This window comes from Maniola jurtina, chromosome 7, assembly GCF_905333055.1.
Source record: "Maniola jurtina chromosome 7, ilManJurt1.1, whole genome shotgun sequence".
Taxonomy (NCBI): domain Eukaryota; kingdom Metazoa; phylum Arthropoda; class Insecta; order Lepidoptera; family Nymphalidae; genus Maniola; species Maniola jurtina.
The window spans coordinates 14771605-14794006 of NC_060035.1; the positions used below are offsets into that span (position 1 = coordinate 14771605).

At 34.7% G+C, this 22402-nt stretch overlaps 2 protein-coding genes across 2 annotated transcripts; one reads left to right on the forward strand and one right to left on the reverse strand.

The window, feature by feature from the left end:
* Positions 1–1532: 1532 nt before the first annotated feature.
* On the reverse strand, positions 1533–14806 carry LOC123866824 (netrin receptor UNC5B-like). Its single transcript, XM_045908528.1, has 13 exons — positions 14460–14806; positions 13522–13919; positions 12998–13208; positions 12280–12479; positions 11687–11765; positions 9752–9940; positions 8772–8828; positions 7594–7755; positions 6984–7115; positions 6593–6761; positions 4974–5083; positions 4263–4520; positions 1533–3663 (listed from the first exon to the last, which is right to left on the reverse strand). The coding sequence occupies exons 1-13, from the start codon at positions 14539–14541 to the stop codon at positions 2492–2494; spliced, it is 3219 nt and encodes a 1072-aa protein (XP_045764484.1). The 5' UTR covers positions 14542–14806; the 3' UTR covers positions 1533–2491.
* A 4995-nt stretch (positions 14807–19801) lies between these two features.
* Positions 19802–21658, forward strand: LOC123866566 (protein anon-73B1). The gene is made up of 2 exons (XM_045908210.1): positions 19802–20127; positions 21257–21658. The coding sequence occupies exons 1-2, from the start codon at positions 19981–19983 to the stop codon at positions 21356–21358; spliced, it is 249 nt and encodes an 82-aa protein (XP_045764166.1). The 5' UTR covers positions 19802–19980; the 3' UTR covers positions 21359–21658.
* The last annotated feature ends 744 nt before the right edge of the window (positions 21659–22402 follow it).

The following is a 22402-nucleotide window of genomic DNA, read 5'->3' on the forward strand; positions in this document are numbered from 1 at the left end:
GGTAATATAATAATAAACACTTAGGTTTTTCTAGAGATCTGGTTACACTGTGTAGATCTACTGTATCTATACGAATATATTATTATCTGGTGCGTAGGAGCGGGCATGTACCTGCACGTAACACGACTTACACCCTTATGTTCGTTAAGGGATTTCTTTAACATAAAGATACTCCGTGAAACTGTATGGTATGGTGCAAAGTTCAGGCGGCAGCGATTCCTTTTTTCATTGAAAAAGTTATAATCTAGCCTAGCTTGATAATAATTATTAATTAGACTAGCTTAAACCCCTGATGGACGAGTAAACCATGTGCGGTCAAATTTGCAGCGGTAATTTGCTTGCAAAACGGCGGTCTTGCCGTGATCTGCTAGATAGTTTTACTGGCTAGGCACTAAAAGCTTAGTAAAACTCACACGTCAGCAGCTGTTTCGGTGATTGCAGTCAATAATTGCAAACCTATATACTTAAGATTAAAAAAAAAACAAGTCAATCTGAGGCATTGATTCACGCGAATTCAGGTTTTTAAAAATCCCGTTGAAAATTTATAAATCCTTTCTTATAACTCGGTCGCGCTAAGTTTGCACCTCGCTGGAATGCGGCGCCTCTGCCACTTACCCGCTCACCTCCCACGGTCGTCTTGTCGCCTCAGTACGGTTCGCATACCGTACCTAAACGTCAGTGTGACGTACTCGACGCGAGGTGCAAACTTAGCTTGACCGAGTAGCTAGTAGGTAAGCTGTCTGTGTATAGCTGCTCCTAAGGCTTACCCGCTTCAGCTTATAGTTTGTTACAAACCCCAATACAGAGTAATGTCGGAAGATCCTCAATTATTAAACAATGCAATCGCGAGCTCGAACCCTATAGCGTTAATACTTAAAAACCTACATTTGGGTCACGGACATACGTAGTCATAATATACTCAAACTAGCGACCGCCCACGGCCTCGCTCCCGTGGGAATTATGAAGAATTCAAACCTTTGTGCAAAATTTCAGCTTTTTAGGTCCATGGGTTTAGGCTAAGGGTTGCTCTTCCAATATCAATGGTTTTGCAAGTTGATGAGTCAGCAAGTGAGCCAGGACTTTTTATATATTTAACTTAGTATAAAATAACTTCCCGCTATATTGTGACGTCTTAGCAAGTGTATTATTAATCTATATTTTCATGCTATTATTATAAATGTAAAAGTGTGGTTGTACCTTTTCATGGCCCATCCGCTTATCTAATCCATTTTTGGTACAAGAGGTAGCTTGCATCTCGGATAAGGAAATAGGCTTTTTTTTTATTCCAAAATATCAGAGACTTAGAGAGAGAAGATTTAGAGAGTTCGGCATTTTCAATAAATCTAATCTATCCACGGGCACGAAGTAGCGGGCATTATCTAGTTACTAGTAGATAATAAATGATAAACTGACTGACTGACATAACACAGTTTCTACAGTTGGTTCACCTTTCATCGATAGAAACCGGGCCGGGACGGCTAGTCATTCTTTTATATTAGGTATGTGGCATTTGAAATAAAAATAAAACAACATTCATTTAAATATTTACTTCAAAAATTTAAAATCACTACTAAAATCATTTCAATATTATCTTTTTACCGAACAGTAGATACATTACAGTGATTTGGTTCATAAATATACCTAGCTATACACAACTAATTATGTTTTGTAAACATTTTCTTTATGCCCGCTCTACACTCGCGCGCGAATCGCGTCGCGAAATCCATGAACGACGAGATACTCTCCTCCTCACGGTTATCCGCGCCGTCTTCGTAGGTCACGTACGAGGTTCCGCGCCGCGAATCGCGCGCGAGTGAAAAGCGGATATTAAAATATATCAAACACTCTATAAATTGCGTTATAAGAGCGTTAGTGTTCACACTAACTCTACCTTGATGATCGAGCGAGTCTTAAAACTTATTTTTCTTCCATTGAACACATAGACATTCAAAAAGTGTACAGCGGACATATTTTGAAATAAAATCTTTCAATCTAACTAAATTCGTCAGTCAAAACAGATTATGACTAGAAACTTATTTTACTTGTCTATAAACAAAAAGTAAGTAAAAAGAATTGTTATGCTTCTAATTAGGCACCTACTTAACATAGTCAGATAGTACTTAGGTTAGCAAATATTTCGTAATACAACAATTTACGTTACAAAACCAACTTAATCTAGCCTAAAAATATTATATGTCAACATCTGTTATCTTTTAAATAATTTGCTTAGTGAGCTACTCAAACATTATTTTGTGTAGGTATATTGCATTGGCTACACTCTGTAATTTTAGTACCTTCTTCTGTACTTTGAACCACGTATAATTTAAATTTAAAGTCTTATTTAACTTTAATTTACGAAGAACAAAGTAGGTACTTAATTTTACTTGCTTTAAAACACGTGATTGCTAAGCGTGATGTTAAACTTAAAACTTAAAGAAAACGTATACAATGACTAGAGTGAAAAAATAGACTTTAAAATGAAAAAGTCAGTCTAATTAGGAAAACAGCGTCTCTCGACGACCGTCGCGCAATCAATCCTAGACATCTCTCTAAATATCCTCGACAAATTCACTAACATATTAACATCGTTGTTCCTACATATCCAAAGATTTAAAATATTCTCCGTCGGAGAACAAGTATTAGAGAAATAATAGTAAAAGGACGAAAGTTTTAATTTCTCAGCGAACAACCTCCAATCGTTGCCTTTAGAAGTCTGACTGTCGAGCAATTTGCAAAGAATAACACGATCAGATTTTGTCAAAACGTTACATCTATAATAATAGTTATTGTCCACGGTAAAGCTACTCCTGCGAATTCCATTGTTTCTATACACGAAATCGTATCGCCCCTCTTTTTTTGATAACGACGAATAATTGAATGGATTCTCGAGGATATTAACACTGTAACCCATTTCCACGCCCGAATAGCTGAAGCGTTTATTACAATTGAAATTTGAATTAATATCGTTTGTTTTCAAATTGAAATTGACTGAATTGGATTGTTTCTGCTTCTGATAGACCGTGATGTTTAATTCTAGGCAATTGATTGCGTCCATTTGTTGCAGGATGAAGATGCAGTGCACGGATCTGACGTTCATATTCCACAAGCGGTTGAACGACAGCTCCTGATATTTCCCTCCGGATTGAATCTTCCATCCGACGCCCACGTCTCTAACGTTGACGCACAAATCCGAGCAATTCTCTTGAAAGTAAATCGTTTTCGGATCACAGAGTAGGAAACCCCCCGTTCGCCTTTCGCTTTCGAAACATTCGTAAAAGGCGTAGGGCGTATCATTAAACGCGTGCAAATGAAGACTATAATATCCATCGATTCGTTTACTTAAAAATAGAGCTAGTTTCAACAATTTGGCATCCAACGAATTAAAGCTCCTACCGATGAGAACATAGTCACTTAAAAATTCACAAACAAGGTACACTTTTGCATGATCGACTTGCGCAAACAGAGGAGTTCCCGGCGTTTCTTGACCAAGGGTCAGAACTTTCCTCCATTCTCTTGAGTTAATTTCTTCAGGTTTTTGTAAAATGGAGAGTACCCAGCTCGAGTTCTTCAGCGCTGCACAATGTGGGAATGTTAGAACTACTCCTTTACAAAAATGGAAGTTTTTCGGTCCACATCTAACTACAGGACTTAGCTGTGTTTCACCTAAGATTAAAAAAACACATGTTACTATAATTATTATAATCTACAATTTACGCTTTATGTACTACATTTACATTTACGCTTGCTTGCCACCAACTAAGCGTAAATTCTAAAAAGAATGGGGAATATAAGTCAGCATAATACACTTGGCTAATATATATTGTTTAAAATCAACGTTTAAAGCTTTTAGTTGTGTTAATAGTAGTTATAGTTAAAAGAAGGGACGTACCTAATTTTTTTTTTTAATTTCAATTTTTTCTCATTTTTAAAACTTCTTAATACTGTTCCTTAACTCTGCATCCAAATATTAATAAACTCAAAATAAATAATCCAAATAAAAAATCCAAATATTAATAAACCAGATACATACTTCGAAACTAAATCAACGCAATTTTAGGTCAAGTTACGATGCAGGTTGTGTTTTCTATTGAGGTCAGGTGGTCTAATTCCAGCAATACTGTCTGGGTCAAGTTATATACGAAATACGAACTAACATTTAGCATTCTTTGTACTGCAAACGATATCAAACATAAAATCGGTGACTAGTGCCGTTTCAATTTCTGTGGCATTAGCTAAAAAAATATGATATGTAAATATTTTACCTTCTTGTAAATTCGGCTTATTCCATTCCTCGTCTGTGACCTCGACCGAGAAGAGTTCTTCATTTTTTTCAACAACTCCATCAGGAACAAACAGTCTAACTCCACATTTGTCTAAATTTAGCCAATTGCCGTCACTATTTACGATTTTAGAGGTAGCAGTCTCTAAATATTGGGAGTTGAGGAATTTCGAGTCTACTGAAGCGTTGTTTTTAAGTGATGGCGACATTTCTACACTTTCATTCCCGTATGACGAACCCGCTGCAATTTAACATCTAAATTGTGTTAGCAGGAAGTTTTAGGCGTACAATTCAGTGGTAAGATAAGCGGTGGAACAAAGGAGACTCAACAGCGAATTCGCATAAAGGTATAATATTCAGATTAAATTGCTATAAAATTGAAGAATTTTCAAAAGTAGTATCAAACTGTCCTTCGGGTTTTCACGTTTGTGTCAATTTTACGTCTTGACTTCTTAAAAATTTGCAAAATACATTTAAGTTAAAGTGAAAGCTTAAAAGATAAAATAATTTCAAGATGCAAAAAAACTATAGTTTGAGTAGATTAGAGATCCTTTTGATGGATTAAATAATATTATTATTAGCTTTTAAGTAGAAAACCCAAGACAAAAAACCAATGAAAGCGGCAAGCGATGTTTTGAAATTCGCTATTAAGTCTCCTTATGAATGACACATGGTGCATGACGAGTGAACTCACAGCTCAAAAAGCAGCTGGAGTCAGAACGGTCTGACTCCTTGTCCTTGCAAGCGAAACTCTCCGCGCCAAGAGCTCTTACCTCTCTTTCGTGATCTATTGGGGAGATGTAGCTGAAATACAAAGTACCAATCAGTTTGATGATATTGATGATGATATTGATGACGATTTAAGAATAACTAGTAAGTTTATTAAGGAAATAAAGGAAACAAAAACTGATGAACAATAAAATAATACGGATAGATCCAAAGATCGAATTGATCCAAAAAAAACTGTAAATAGAAAATGTATAAACAAAAGCGAAGAATTAACAAAAAATTGTCATAATATCAATTATTATAATAATAAATCTATAATATATATAATATAATGTACCTGTAAAATAGAAAATCCATAATTCATTCAGGTAGGTAGATCAAATACACGATGTAGTAGATCAAATGACTCTATTATATAGATGAAGGAATAAAGCAATAGATGACTTTAATGAATGAACGAATGAAGGTGCTCTAAAGGTTATGAAATCAAGCTTCTTTAAGTAAACAATAATATAAAGGTGTAGAGATCAGTTTAAAGAACAGAGATCTATTGTGAAAATAGGAAGAATATATAAATAGGTAAATAGATCATAGCCATGTAAATTAAGTGTAATTACAATCTGTATCATTGATCACAAGTCGTGGTAACAAAACACTATAATTATGGTTAGCGAATTCGTACAAATTTGATACATTTTAAAAGCGATTGCGGAAGTTATTTGCATAATTATCTGTAATTTGAACAAAGCTGGACAATATCGAATTGATAAAATACCGCCAGCTTCCGATATCTGCAGCCAACTCTATTTATATTTAAATATTTTTGAAATCCTGCATTTTAATTAGTGTAATGGCTTTAATGGTGCAAATTTTAGATTACACTATTATTATTTGATCGTGGTATCATTACGTTAATGATTTATTAAACGTTTTATATCAAAGTATAAACTTGGTCATAATAATTATATGTGGACCTAATATGGAAAAGGTACAATAAGTGATCCAGACCCGAAGATTTACTTGCTGTAGGTTTAACAGTTTGCTGATTATGACGTTTTTATCTACTCTAATCTCAAAATGGTACCAAAATAAGATAAAGTTGAAAACTAAAACCTGACTGCAATCTTTATAAACGCGAAAATATTAGAGTAAAATTGTTTTTCTGTCACTTGGTATATTTTAATGTTATTGTTCATTTATATACATGAGCTCAGAATTTTCTCATCTTTCATTTGACATCCTACTCGAGACAATAGCAAAAGAAAAATTTTTTGGAGACTTTTTTTGATGTAACATCCGTATTTTTTTCGTATAAAATATAGCCTATGTCACCCGGATATTTACAACGAATCATTGACAACTCATTCATCAAAATCGGCCCAGTAGTTTAGGCACTAAGGTGGAATACACAGAATCTGGATACAAACATACATACATACATAGACTGCTAAAATCATAACCCTTCCTTTTGGCTTTGCCGCAGTCTGGTAAAAAGCACTACTTTATACATAATATCGAGTTTTATCTACATATAAGTATGTGGAGAAAAGGCCATTTATTTTAAAAGCTTGTCTAATTTCTTACCTATTAGCCAATTGAGGCACTTCATACAGATGTTCTTGGCGTGCATTACTAGACGTGCTAGTTTGTCTGTGTGTCCTTCTCGAGTCTACTGTATGAAACTCTTCGTGTATTGTCAAATCCGGCTGGTTTGTTAGCGTCCTTTTTATTACATTCCCAAAATAATTTGTACCTGCACATAACCACAACACATTGTATTGCCACAGTTATCCTTTAAGCAAGCCGCAAAATTCAGCCGCATCAGGTCGATCAAAAAATTCTGATGACGTTAGCAGAGGACAGTGCTGATGACCTCAGTCACGCATTGACCTCACCAAGGTGACCTTTGCTTGCGAATTTTTCGACGGGCTTGATGCGGCATTTAAATTATATTAATTTGCCAAATTTTATTCACCTGGTGGTGGTTTAACGTATGGAGAATTTTCAGCCATTCTTATCTTCATATATTTTATTCCCAATATAACAACAACAATAAATATCAGAAAGGCGATCGAAAGTGCTATCAAAAGCGGCCAATATGATGATCCTGAAAAAGTAAAGTCACTTAATTTTACAGTTTAATTTTGAAAAACTGTCAGAAAGTAAACAAAAGTAAAAACAAAAGAGAATTCGCAAAATAAATAAAAACATATTCCAAAACAAAATTGTAGAAACATTATTTAGCACTAAAAATCTTTTAGGAATGACCACTAGAACGCTAGTAAAAATGAAGACAGACGATAGTACTTATGATTACTTATAAGATACCATAAAAAACTTTGAAATTAAAAAAAAATATTTTTTTAAAAGTTCAAAATATATTGCAAATAAAACATCAGACTGACGCTAGAGATCAACGAACATTCCGTAAATGTCGCGTCATAGGTGGGGCATTGACCCGAGTTTTGCAAACTATCCGGGTTTGAAAAATACTAATTCACTAAAACTACAATATTAGGCATATGATTATTGGCATTGGATTGTTTTAAGGTAGTGTTCTGGTTACACACTGTATTTGTACTCACCATCATGCAAGATATCAGATTTAGATGTCCTAACACACAAAGGACATTGTGCAACCTGGTAGTCTTTGCCCAGACAGGCGGTGCTGGTTATACATCGTCTTCTTCTGGAGTGGAGGCAGTCGGAGTCGCATCGTGACCATTCCGACCATTGCGACCAGCGACCTACGACAAAACATTATCTTCGAACAAAGGACTGGGCTAAACTACCAATAAATATGAAACCTCAAGCGAGAGGATTTTATTTGTAGTTTACTGTTTATCTTATACTAGAGGATGCCCGCGACTTCGTCCACGTGGATTTAGGTTTTCAAAGATCCCGTTGGAACTGTTTGATTTTCCGGGATAAAAAGTTGCCTATGTCAATAATAGGGACGCAAGCTACCTCGGTATCAAAAATACAAATCGGTTAAGCAGACGGGTTTTTAGGGATCTCGTGGGAACTCTATGATTTTCCAGGATAAAAAGTAGCCTATCTCCGTCCCCAGGATATAAGCTAACCCTGTACCAAATTCGTCAGAATCGGTTAAACTGTTAGGGCGTGAAAAGGTAGCAGACAGACAGACACATTTTCGTATTCATAATATTAGTATGGAAGTATGGATATGGATTATTTTGCGGTTTCCTAAGCATGGTTTTTTAATATTCAAAATAACAAACAATACAATTTTACACGTAGTTTTTGACCCCAACTGAATTCACATAGGTTTATTTGATGAATATTTTTAACCTCGACTGTTTATTTACATGCCTACATACTTAAATATTGTGAATTTCATCTGCTTTAGAAATATTTCCTGTTTGATATCAATTTGTTTAAGTAACTAATTAAATTGTCCAACTTTTCCAAAGAATTTTCAAGATAGCTAATATTTATTAATAAAATGCATGTGTAAGATAGGTATAAACCCGATGTCTTAACTTCCGAAATCAATAGCTTTTTAGTCTTACTTACTTACTAAGTACTTAATAAATTTAGTCAAGGGTAAATTCTACTTATAACCGTTATGCTACACAAACTACTTTGAAGTGAGGAAGCTGGTCGTAATAAAATAAATTGAGCAAAAGGCAACTTGCCAGTAAAATGGAAGTTTAAAGACAAGTTATCGATGTCAAGTTCTGGAAACTTTTACGTACGCTCAAGTCAAAGAGGACCTAAAGCTAGATCTCATAATTCATACCCAGTATTATATCCGACGACTCGTCGGCCAACTCGTCCAAGCTATCCATGTATAAATCTGAAATAGAGTCAAAATATTAATTCCAGTAATTAAATAAAAACCTATAAAGAAAAGCACTAAAAATTCGTAAATTCAGATAAAATAAACTCTTTGATTATTTTTTTTTGGTCCAAAAAATCAAGTTTTGCTAAAAATATAAACTCCACACAAAACTAGGTAAAAAATTCTTACCTAAATTTATTAAAACACAGTGGTTTTAATTAAATAAAAATGATATAAGTAGCGAAAAGTTTCCTTGCTAACATTAAATATTTTAGAAGGAATAGCAGAAGGCTGGTGTAACTATGAAGTGGAAATCTCCAAAAATGAGCATGAATAATGAATAAAGGTAGGAAAAGGATGTGGCATTGAACATTACATGCGTGAACACGCTTTACTCTTACGTTCTTCACCGATGCATGCCGTGCCTGTGATATTATGCGGTGTTCGACACTTCGAACTAATTATATTTTTCTTGTTTTAAGAGGGGTCTCTCCGTCACTCGCTCCATACTAACGTAGTTCGTCTCTCATTGGAATACTAACCAATCATACTCAATGGAATTTTGTAGAAACGTTATGGGAACTAATATCTATGTCTGTAGTTTTCCAGATTTCCGTTAAAATATTCGGTTTCAAAGTTACGCAGTCTTAAAAATTCACATACAAATCTTTGAACCCCTGTAATTTTAAAACTACACATTTTTAGAAAAATCTAAAACACCACAGGCACAGATATTAGTTTCTAGAATATGTCTGCAAAATGTCATGGACTTTGGTTGCTTAATATTCAAATGAAATTGGGGCTACGAATGTATGGAGTAAGTGACGGAGAGAGCCCTGTTAAGGGGTATTCAGACAGCATAAATTTAATTAATATTTCACAACTCAAAGTCAACTCAAGACTAAACAAAACCACTCCCATCAGCCTACTATACTTACCCAAATCGCAATCAATGCAGTCCTGGGTCCTTTGCACACTGGGTCCTATACACGGTTGGCCTCCATTCAAAGGTCGTGGCGCCGTGCATGTCCGTATGCGTCTTCTTCCTCGACCTTCGTGATGCTCTCGTACTTGCCCCGAGCAGAAACAATCAGCCCACGTCGACCAAGCGGTCCAGCCTCCATTGACTGCCAAAGAGCCATTTTATAGAAACTTCAAATCAAATCAAATTTCTTTATTGCAAATTTGGGTAAACAGTGGAGATGTTACAAAGACAAAAAGGTACAGCCAAATTCTGCTTATAAGCATGCAATTTGTTACATTTTTTTTTTTTTTTTTTTTTTTTTCTCTTTCGTCTGGCTCTACAAAGATTAGCCAATGTCAAGTTTATAGTTATTTGTAACAAGTTAGTTAAACTATACAAGTATGGACCCCGTCTGTGCTGGCACTCGCCGACATACGCACGGCACCCCTTTAGAGCGCCTTCCAGTCAGTTTCAACAAAAAAAAAACACTGCAAAAAAGCAGAGCATGCCCGCCAGCCCGCCAGCCAACACCAACACAGACGAAGTCCTTTGTTACATTAAATTAAGATAAATTTTGGTCCCACAAAATGTATCTTAATTTCTTCATGCATGGATTTTATTGTTCACCCTCTTTTTTCCTTGTTTTTATTGATATTAGCACAGAATATCTACTATCACTACGTGAAGAAGCGACACTCACGCCTGCAACGTAATAGCACGGCTAATACCGGCTGGTTGCACAGTTTTTGATAGGTACTAATATTTTGTTTCCAAATTAATCAGTATATTCTTATCACTTCAGAGTTCAGATGCACAACCCAGCAATAACTTTTCAATTAGTAGATCATATTATGGGGACAATAATTATTGTGGTAAGCGATAGTGAATATTTAGTACAATAAATTTTATTAATATCTCTCATTTATTTATTTTGCACATTTTACCCTATTTTTAAAAAATGTTCAAAAATAACAGAAATAACAAAAAATTAAATACCAAAACAACAGAAAAAATAACAGAAACAACAGAAAACTAAAGTAACGAAAGAAAAAAAAAACATTGGATAAAAATACGGTAAAATGGGTCCCACTAGCAGCGGGGTGGGTTGGATATATTATTAGTGAATTCATTCATTCATTTCAACACACCTTGATAGCTATCGTAGTTTTCTCTCGTTAGTTGTTATTTTCCTTGCGATTGTAAATTAATATACTCTACATAATATAATATTATACGAGATAAAGGCACGTCGGGTACGTAGTTAGGTAGGTATACCTACTGCAAATTCAACAATTCCAAGCTTTTGTAGTTCTCTACAATACGAATAAAGAATTCACGTGGCGAAGGCGGCAAAGGGGTCGGAATTGAAATGCAATATTAAATTTCGCTCTCTCTCTACACCGCCGTATTTCTCATTGCTGTGGGTCGTCACCCCTTTCTGTTAGTCAGTTCAAGGTAGAAGTTTTCTTGGGATAATAATGCCTACTAGATCCTTCTACTCGATTAAAAGTACGGAAATTCCGTTCCGTTCGGAATGGAACTAGGTTTAACGATTATTTATCATTTATCATAATGTTAGTGGTAATAACTAGGACCGACAGCTTATAGTGAAGGACTTTCAAAGTCAGTCTCCTATCCAGTTAGTACTAACTTGGATCAACCAGCTAAGCAGCTGATATGCACTGTCGCAACTAGGCCACTTGCCCCTCTTCTGGTATGCGTTAGGTAGGTACCTACTCTGTTAGAAACCTTCCCGCAAATTCCAACAACAACTAAGTTTCAAATCAATCGGATCCGAATCGAATGGTATATCGAATGGAATACTCATACAGGACATGCATTCAACAATAAATAATTAAGAACAAGTAACATTCATTTTAAATAATATTTAGATTTTTGTGTAGCTCACCGAAAACCGTAAGAAGGGCTGGCTCGGACATCCTCTTGCCAGCTAGATTTTCCGCGACGCAGGTGTAGTTCGCCATATCCTGTAAATTACTATGGGCTAGACCTAGACGATTCCCGACTAGGTTTAGCAATATATTACGTCTATCCTCTAAGACGCTTCTATAATGTTTAAAGCGTTATACCATAGTTTATCATAGATGGCATTACATCCACAATTCCATGCTAATCCAACAACCAAGTATCAACTTAGACCTTATAATTTTTTTTCTGGGCATATTGTCCTCAACCTAGCATAGTTACGCTAAATAAAAAACCCATACTTACTATCCATTCATATCTATATACTTAATCCATACTAATATTACAAATGCGAAAGTGTATCTGTTTGTCTTGACCTTCAATTACCCAATGGAGCAACGGATTAACGTGTTTTATTATGGGCAGTATTCTTAAAAACCTGGGGAGTGACATAGGCTACTTTTATTTTGGAAAATCAAAAAGTTCTCAAGGGATTTCTAAAAACCTAATTGCATGGTCCGAAGTCGCGGGTAACTAAGTAGTTACAGATTAAGCGAACATTTTTATTGCACTTACAAGCAAGGAAGCCTGCTTAATAACAAGATCGCCCTCCTTAGAAACTTGCACATTATCGTCCACTACAACAGGAGCCCCGTTCTTCAGCCAATACAGCTGTGCGAAGGGTGCAGCTTGGGGCGCTTCACATCTGAACGTCACTGGCGAATATTGCTTTGCTAACTGCGATTGGGGTGCTACTGAGAAATGCTTCTTGATATCTAGAGGGATATAAGAAGATCGTTAGAGGGTAGGTTCTGCATCAGTCAATAGAGATGATGACTAAAGTCAAACCAGCGACTTTTTATCAAACGTCTAAACGCTTGCTTAGCTTGTATAAAATTCACACATGTTACGTCATACATATTTGACATACTTTTTTACATTGGTTTTTAGTTGTTTATAAAACCATTTTATCAAACTGTATAAAGTTCAACGTACTCTATAAATTTTATTCAATACATTTTTATCTACTTAATAGTTTATTTGCCTAGTTATTTCCGCGTTAAACGGTGCCAAGAATGAAGAATGGTGGCTGCAGCTTGCGCACGTTTCAATTTCATGTAAAAACTAACTCAATTCTTTTACTGGCTCAGTTAAACGTCTTTTCCTTTGAAAAATAATCCTTTACTTTCTTAAGGGATTAAACCACGTACTACCGCCTAATTGCATTACGTAGTACCAACTTGAAAGCTAGCTTGCAAATTGCATTAAGGATGTATCTAGTTACTTGACTTACAAGCGAGCTCAACGGTAGCTGGTTGGCTCCTTATTTGTCCTCTACTCGTCCAGGCAAAACAGGAACATTGATATTTCTCAGTGCCAAAATACTCCTCCACTTCTTCCCGTGTAACTTTGTATTCCCCTTCAATAATTCTTACACCAGTTTGCGGATCAACGAACTCGAAGTTTAACGCTTGAGTTTTTATTCCATTGCATTTAAAATAAACCTAAAATAATAAGAATAGAATAGAAAAGATTTTATTCAAGACTACACAGTTATTAGGAACAAAAGAATTAATTGTATGTTAGCTAATTTTGACATAGCTGACTTGCAGTACGATTTAAGTTTAAATACCAATAATTTTGTACTGGCAAATAAGCAATATTTTAAAGAATATAATATTTTAAAGATTTTATTAGAATATTATGGTTTGTTAATTGATTTTTATTGTTTCCAGTTGTTTAAAAATTACTATCAGATATTACTTAATACGTCACAACATACAAATACCTAAGTGATAAACGAAAAACAAAACTCACTTCTAGTGCATTAGCAGCACGGCATTTGAGATTGGCTGGTTTATTTTTCACAACATAAGTATTTTCAGGTTCCAGTAAAAAAACAGGTAAATTATCCTTAGTAGTGTGTAGCGGTATTTTATCATCTATTGGCAGCACGTCTTGTGTATTACTCCTAGATGTTGCTACTTCGGGGGAATCTTTATAATTAGCTTCTTTATTTTCATAATCATAATCTAAATACGAATGGTCATCTTCTTCATCGTCATCTTCTTCTTCTTCCTCGTTGCTCGGAAATACAGGTGGTAGGAAATAATCTTTTGCTTCATTGTTGACATTCATTAGAAAGTCTAATGGTCTTTTGCTATCATCTTTGTAATCTGTTTCAACTAAACTATCATCTGCTCGATGGTGAGTACCTAAAATATATATCGACTTTTGAACTAAACTTAGGCTGCGATTACATCTGTAAGTTTTACTCACTTAAGCAGCTTAGATTAGTTTTGTCGTAAGTTAATAATGTAAACTACTTAACTATTTTACGTAATTCTTGTGTAGGTTTTTTTAAAAAAAACATAGAATAAAAAGTTAACACAGGAAAAAAATCGTTGTGCTAAAAGTTCGGAGTTACGAAGTATAGGTAGGTATTCACAAGAACGATGGCCTTCACATTATGCAGCATGAAATATATGCTGCATTGTATGATAGCTGTAGATTCAGAGATCAAAAAGTTTGTGATTTCATTTACTTTTGTAGGTAGGCTAGTATTTCAAAAATTAACTACTAAATTAACTATTATATTCGTAACAAGGAAAATATTTCTATTTCCTTTTTATGGTTCCCTTTTTACGTAATTACTTACCTACATAGTAACCTTCGAAAAATAAACACGGATTTCATCTGTTCAATATAAAAAAGAAGATAAAACAATCTAAACTTAAAAAGTAAATAAAACTTACTTTTTACACCATCCTCTCCCTGTACACAAAATACCAAATGTATTTGAAAAATCAGGAAACAGCTCCAGAAACGCACATCCATTTATACACTGATACGAGCTCAAACAAATTAACAAACCAATAACTTTGGCATTATTGCCATTTTGTTCCATAACTGATTTTTATTCTGTTTACATTATCTTCTATTTATTTTTTAATTTCTCCGCTTAAAACTACCACAGATGCATTTTTTTCAATTTATTATGTCACAGATTACAATTAATTCAGATTTTAAGGTGACGATGTAAATTGCGACGTAAAAGTTTTCACAAAGTGATTTGCACTTGTACAGATGTTAACACCGCCAGGGTTGCAATCCAACTGGGTATAGGGGTTGAAGGGTGAACGAAAACAAAACGGGAAAGTTTGCCACGCATGCGTCGAAGTTACTCCATCGACAAACAAAGTTTGAGGTCTAATGAATGTTGATGAATCGGTATTTAAGAGCTCGCTATCATCAATTAGAAAACTATGGACGTTGTGAGTTTACTAGATAGTTTTTAATCTGTCATATTAAGGAAGATCGCCCACTGCGACTTTTTGCAGCGATACAGTAGTCATACAGCCGCAAAAAGTCGCGATACAGTAGTCATGATGCGTCGTAGTGTACATATTTTGCCCACGATTTTATATCGCTATTCGCTACTATTGCGATCAACTTACATCCAGGCAAAGCTATGTTCAAATATTACATTTTTAACCCCCGACCCAAAAAGAGTGGTGTTATAAGTTTGACGTGTGTATCTGTCTGTGGCATCGTAGCTCCTAAACTAATGAACCGATTTTACTTTAGTCTGTTTTTGTTTGAAAGGTGGCTTGATCGAGAGTGTTCTTAGCTATAATCCAAGAAAATTGGTTCAGCCGTTTAAAAGTTATCAGCTCTTTTTTAGTTACTTTACCCTTCACTTGTCGGGGGTGTTATTTAATTTACACTTGTTACATAATACAAAATACGCATGGCTATATATTTTGGACCAAGCCCATGTTAGTTAGAGTCGGCTGTCCTAACCTTAGTTCTCCAAAATGTTCTTTTTTGGATTGGTCTATTTGTACGTTTAAGGTCGTTTAATGTTGCTACAAAAGGTTAAGACCCTAAAAGTTATATTTTTATATTTCACTAGCCGATACCCGCGATTTTACCCGCGTGGATTTAGGTTTTTCGAAATCCCGTGGGAACTCTTTGATTTTCCGGAATAAAAAGTAGCCTATGTGCTTATCCAGGATATTATCTATCTCCATTTCCAGCCAAATCCGTCTAGTAGCCTTTGCGTGAAGGAGTAGCAAACATACACACACACACACACACACACAAACTTTCGCCTTTATAATATTAGTGTGATATTTGCCAGAGATGTATGGAAAATAGGCAATTTATTCAAATAGGTTGCTGTCGATGTTACATAATATCCTGAATTTCTGTTTTCCCTCAGGAAAATAAAATTCAGGCAGTTTTCTCGAGGTGAAATTGGTTTATCACGTAATAAGAAGGTATTTGTGTCTCGAAATAGCGCAACGAGTGGGGGTAGATTCACCTATGACCTTTCAGATTTTAGTCCGCCCACTGATCGTCCAGTAATTGAGGCTTTTGATTGAACTGATGAAAAGAATATGTTCCTAATTTGTGTGTGGAGAATAGTCCTGTTTACTCTAAGGAGTCCATTAGATGATTGTTTTTGATAGACCATAGGATCACCTACCATTTAGGTACTGGTACTGCATTGATGTTGGAACCGCCCCCACCATGTTTGATAAATCATTTATGTAATATTATGACAAAGAGGTATCTACTTTCCTATGTATTATAATTTCATTTGAATATTAAGCAACCAAAGTCCATGAAATTTTGCAGACATATTCTAGAAACTAATATCTGTGCCTGTGGTGTTTTAGATTTTTCTAAAAATATGTAGTTTTAAAATTACAGGGGCTCAAAGATTTGTATGTGAATTTTTAAGACCGCGTAACTTTGAAACCGTATAATTTAACGGAAATCTGGAAAACCACAGGCATAGATATTAGTTCTCGGAACGTTTCTACAAAATTCCATGAGTATGATTGGTTAGTATTCAAATGAGAGACGAACTACGTTTGTATGGAGCGAGTGACGGAGAGACCCCTCTTAAGAAGCCACAGAGCTGTTTTAAGAGTTCATTTAGTAGGGATTCTAACTAGCCGGGATGTTACAGACATTAGCTAACACCTTGCCTTATGCAATCTTTGCATGATCAAATCAGTTATTCACTCGTTATTAATGGACGGATGCAGAGCTTAGTTATTATCTAACTAGCTGATGCCCGCAGCTTCGCCCGCGTGGATTGGTCAGATCCCCTGCAGCATCAGGATTGAAGAGTTGGAATCCAAATTTTTTATGAAACAACGTCGCAAAGTTCCTCTATCGATTAAAAAAGAAATGACGCAAATCGGTTCAGAAATCTCGGAGATTTCTCGTACATAGGTAGAAAAGCACAACTCCCTTTTTGAAAGTCGGTTAAAAAGTAGCCTATGTTACTCCCTGGTCAATTCTCTTGTCTGTGAAAATTCCGTTAAAATCGGTTCAGCCGTTCCCAAGATTAGCCTTTTCAAACAGACAGACAGACAGACAAAAATTTTAAAAACGTGTGATTCAGTTATAGTATCGTTCAAATAACCATATGACCTTAATATGCGGTAGTTATTACGAAATTACAGACAGACACTCATATTTATTATATTATTAGTATAGATAGATGAGCCTCTAAGAACTCGCCTAAAATAGAACTCTAACTTCATAAAACTCTAAGATATTTTTAATTTATAAACTAGCTAGCGCTTGGATGCAATCAGACCCTGGCACGTGATCATTGCAGCCTAAGATGCTGAAGTTGCCTAGAAGTTGCTTATTCACTCTTGAGATGAAGATGGGACATCTATCATCATATATTAATTAAAGTAGAGGGGAAAATATGCCAAAAGGGCGTTCCATATTCTAGCGATCATTCCCAAGGGGGTGTTTAGGGAAAATGGAAGATAAGATTTGCATAATAAATATTTTGTGATTAATTTTTATTAAATAGTATTTTGATTATTTAGTGTTGGATATGACAATGTTCCAGAAAAGAGCTGCTGTTTTTTCACTAAAATAAAAAACAGGAAAGGATGATCGGCGTTGAATGTCTGCGGTTTTTGGTAAGACAACTTTGACATGGAAATTGCTGAAAAGAAAAAATAACTAAATTATTATTATTTATGGTATATTTTTGTTCTTTATTGTTTATTGTATGTTCTTCTTAGTTCGTACTGAGTTCTTCATAATTTTCTCAAAAGGCGCGTGAAACTCTGGCCTAAATCCTTCTCATTCTGAGAAGAGAATCGTGCTCAGTAGTGGACCGACGATAGGTTGATCACGATGATGATGACGTCTCCGTAATCCTCTTGGATTTTTTTAATTTTTTTAATTTTATTAAAATTCAAAACTTCCAAATATTTTTATTCAATTAAACTTTTACAAGCTCATACCTACTATCGTCAAACGCATCTACCAGATACAAGTTATCCCTTGACTGCAATCTCACCTGGATGTAAGTAAGTGATGATGCAGTCTAAGATGAAAGCGGACTAACCTGAAAGGGGTATGGTAGTTTTTATTAAACCCGTACCCCTTTGGCTTCTACACGGCATCGTACCGGAACGCTTAATCGCTTGGCGGCACGGCTTTGCCGGTAGGGTGGTAACTAGCCACGACCGAAGCCTCCCAACAGACAAGAACTTACATGAAGAAGCACCTGCTTCGGAACCAAATTGGTGGACATCTATAAAGCATAAATAATGCACATAAAGAAAATAATATTATGTTTTAATTACTCGTGAAAATAAAATTCATCTTTAGTTATTCTAGACAATAATAATAATTAACCCAGCATTTAATCACTTATTTATAGGTCGATGTTTGATCATTGGTTTTAACTTACAACAGCTATAATCTGAAATCAATTATCTTTTATGGGACTAAGAAATAATTGTTATGTAATTTCCGTAATTTCATGGTATTGTTTGCTTAAAGGTACCTTACCGTGTAGGTAGGTAGGTATATCCTTGGTACATCGGCGTGTTCAATGATCAATCAAGGTACAATCTATTCTCTAAATAAGTAATAATTAATTATCGACCTTTTAACGACATTGATTTTTATAGTCGGGTACCACTATGAATACTATAGATACTAGTATTGTTAGTTCTGTTATAATTTTTAATCTCTTTTATGTTAACTGTAATCATACTCATATATTGTAAACCCATTTGGCCTTATTTTTATATAGTTTAAAATGTAAAATTATAATAATTTTACCGCTGTTGTTTACAAATAAAGGAATAAAATAAAATAAAACAAAATAAATCGTAGTACCTGCTAGGTATGTCAAAAATCAAAACAATAATAAAACCACTCGTTAATTTTATAATTTACATAATAAGCTTATGAGTTCAAATTATTATTATTTAAACTATAATAATATTAACCGGTTGTTTGTTTAAATTTCAATTGGCGCTTTTTTCGGGTACGTCAACGCCATCTAAGATCCAGCAGCGGGGTCTTCTCCATCTGACCTATGTCAAGACGGGGGTACGGGCCTCGAGGCGTGGCCTCCTTGCCCGGGTGTGGCGCGGGGAAGAACACTTCCCCGGTAACGTCCTTTAACGCCATCTAAGATTACAACATTGCACCATTAGTTAATGTTATATTAAATAGATGGCGGACCTCTGTTGATAGGTGAAACAATTTTAAGCTAGTTGTCTTTTCTATAAAAGAAATAGTAAAATACTTATTTATGCTTCTTAGGTAAGCAGGTCATAGAGTAATTTCCTGTGGTAATTTTAATCAGAAGGTAATAGAGTAGCCTAAACATTTTACCATAGATATTTGACATTGACGTTAGAGTTTGACATGTCAATCAGTGTTTCCACTTTTAGGGATTTTGCCATATTTTTGGATGAAACGACTGTTATTAGGTACGGCTTAGAGCGTATATTGTGTTGACAGCGAATTAAGATGGGTTGATTTGGGGTTAAAACAAACTTTAGGAGGTCATGCTATTTTTTCTGAATATTAATACTTAGAATGATAGTAAAATAATTTAAAAATGATTCTTTCTCACATGACTGACATTGTAAGATGATAATTAAAAATGTGAAATGTTGATGTTAAGCAAAAATTAACGTGAAAATATATTATTGCATCTTAAAACATAGTTTTGAAAAAAAAAATAGGTAATTTGGGCGAATTCCTACTGAAACTAGGGTAAAGCCAAAAACTTAAGTGGGAACACTGATATCAATTGTCAAGTTTTTTTCGCATCGCTGCTTTCGGCTTCTTGGATGTTTTGGTGATATTATTGATTGTTTGATTATTTTATTACTAATTCTGTGTGAAAACATTCAAAAACTGCTCGTTATAACATACAGTGCTACCTTGTGAAGCGAAATATTAAATTACTGTTGAATTCTCACTATGATACCGAATGAAATCTTCGCCGAAGATATGATGAGTACAGTGATTCGATACGGCCTCTATATTGGAGCTGCATTCCAATTAATCTGCTTGTTAGCTTGTGTAACACTTACTGATGAACAGAGCGAATCTCATCCGTATGAGAAGGTATAAATTTCAATATTTAACCAATAAACAGATAAATAAATATTTGCAAACTAGTTACCTACCACATTGTCAACAATAAAAGCCCCCTGCTGGATATATTGTCTCTTGTAAAGCATCTAAGGACTTCCTGTGACTCACTGCGCTTTTTGGTATGAGGTCCTTAGGAGTAGGACCCTAATGTGAATCAATTCTTTGAACTACAATGCCCCATTCATGGTCACTTCAGCTTCACATCCTATAGAGCTATGTTGATCCTGGTTCTATGGATATCTCAATTCTGATTTAATTAGGTGTTGTATTTATTTACTAAAACTAAAAAGTATCAGGCAGTAAGACACATTTTTGGATTTATATTGATATGGACATTGTATAGAAACCGTAATAGGCTCGCATATCCTACGCTCCGCCTCAGGAAAGTGGGAAAGTCGTTTGTGGGAATGAGTGTAATATTTTATAATAAAATTCCATAATCAATTTTAGACTTGCCTTTACACAGTTTAAAAAATCTATTAAAAGTATGCTCCTGAAAAAAAGCTTATTATACAATCGAAGATTATGTAAATGACAAAAAAGCTTGGATTTGATTCGCTCCAGCAATACACGGCGTTGCAATTGCTTGTATACAGTATGGCATATTATTGTAAATTGTACATTTGAAAAGAGCAACCGCCGGGTTTCTTGCTGTTTCTTCTCGGTAGGAACAGCATTCCGAACCAGTGGTAAAAATAATTTGAATTTGAATTTAAACTTTGCAACATTTTAGAAGATTCTTTACTTTATATTGCTTGGACTATTGCATTATGCCTAGGTTAAGATCAGTCAAAAAAAACCTTGTTGTTGTATTTATACTTAGTTATTGTTTTTTGGATTCAATCCTGGGCACATACCTCAAACTTTTCAAAGGGGTGCATTTTTAATAATGGTGAAGGAAAATAGTGAGGAAACATGCATGCCTGAGAGTTTTCCATAGTGTTCTCAAAGGTGTGTGAAGTCTGCCTATCTGCACTTGGCCAGTGTGGTACTCTATAGCCAAAATTTACCCTTTTCATTCTGAAAGGATACCCTTGTTCCTTAGTATACTAGTAATAGTGAGTTGGACTGATGATGATGATAATGATATTGTTTCCAGGCATATACAGATAGTGATGAATGCAGCTCTGAACAGTCATCACCAGGCCACCGAGCAACCATCTCTCGTGCACGAAGACATGACAAGAAAAAACGTCGTTAAATTATCAACATAACTGAGGCCACACAATGCGATTTCGGTGCCTTCCGGCTCCGCACCTTGTGCTATCCTTTTCCACTGAAAGCACTTGAAAGGGATAGCAATAGATTTCGACCTATCTTCTTAGTTCAGTCTTTTTATGATATATTCTAGTAGATATTAATTAGGAATAAAATAAAATTGATGTACTCATTAAATTAAGATATATTGTTAAGGTACAAACATTTAATACATAATGTTAAATACTCAGTTATGTTTATCAAATATTCAGTAAAAAAAGTTGATATTACTGTTATCACTAATGACCAGTAAGGCTATTCTGTATCTTTGAAAGTTTTCGTTAGACATTGAGTCCAGTTAGAAATCCATGAAATTTAGGTCACGTGTTTTTCTATTCCGTATCGAATGCGTGGCTAACTAATTACGAGTATCTAACACTTGGCAGTTGGCCAACATTAACATAGTAGCGTATTTTATCGACTTTATATGGCCAAATTAAATATCTCTGCCTGACAGGTAGCGTAGTAGAAATGTAAGACTTTTTAAATTGTACGACTTCGACTAGTTTTTAATTATTATCTATGGACATTTGACATTGACATTACATCAGTTTTAATGTAAAATAATATTTTAATGTAAAAGAAGTACCTACATATCCTATAATGATTGTGATTATTACTAGGTATTATTACAGGAATATTTGTAATGAAAACAAAGTTCCTTTTATTGTTAAGTTAGAGTTTATTTGGTTTATTTAATTACTATTTTAATGTAAAAGAAGTACCTACCTACATATATTATCAAGTTTGTTTATGTTGTTCTATAGATTTCCAACTTCTAAAAATATGGTGTTTACTCAGAAAAATACTTTGAAAAAATTTATAAAAGTTAAATGATTTGTGAATCTGTATGGTTTTTAAAATAGCTGGTTTCAACTTAGCCAATCTCCTTTCGGTATATTATGTACCATATAATGAATTTAAATAGTAGACATCATTTACAGTTAAGAATTATTAATTTCTACTGTCTTCTATGGCAGAATTTGTT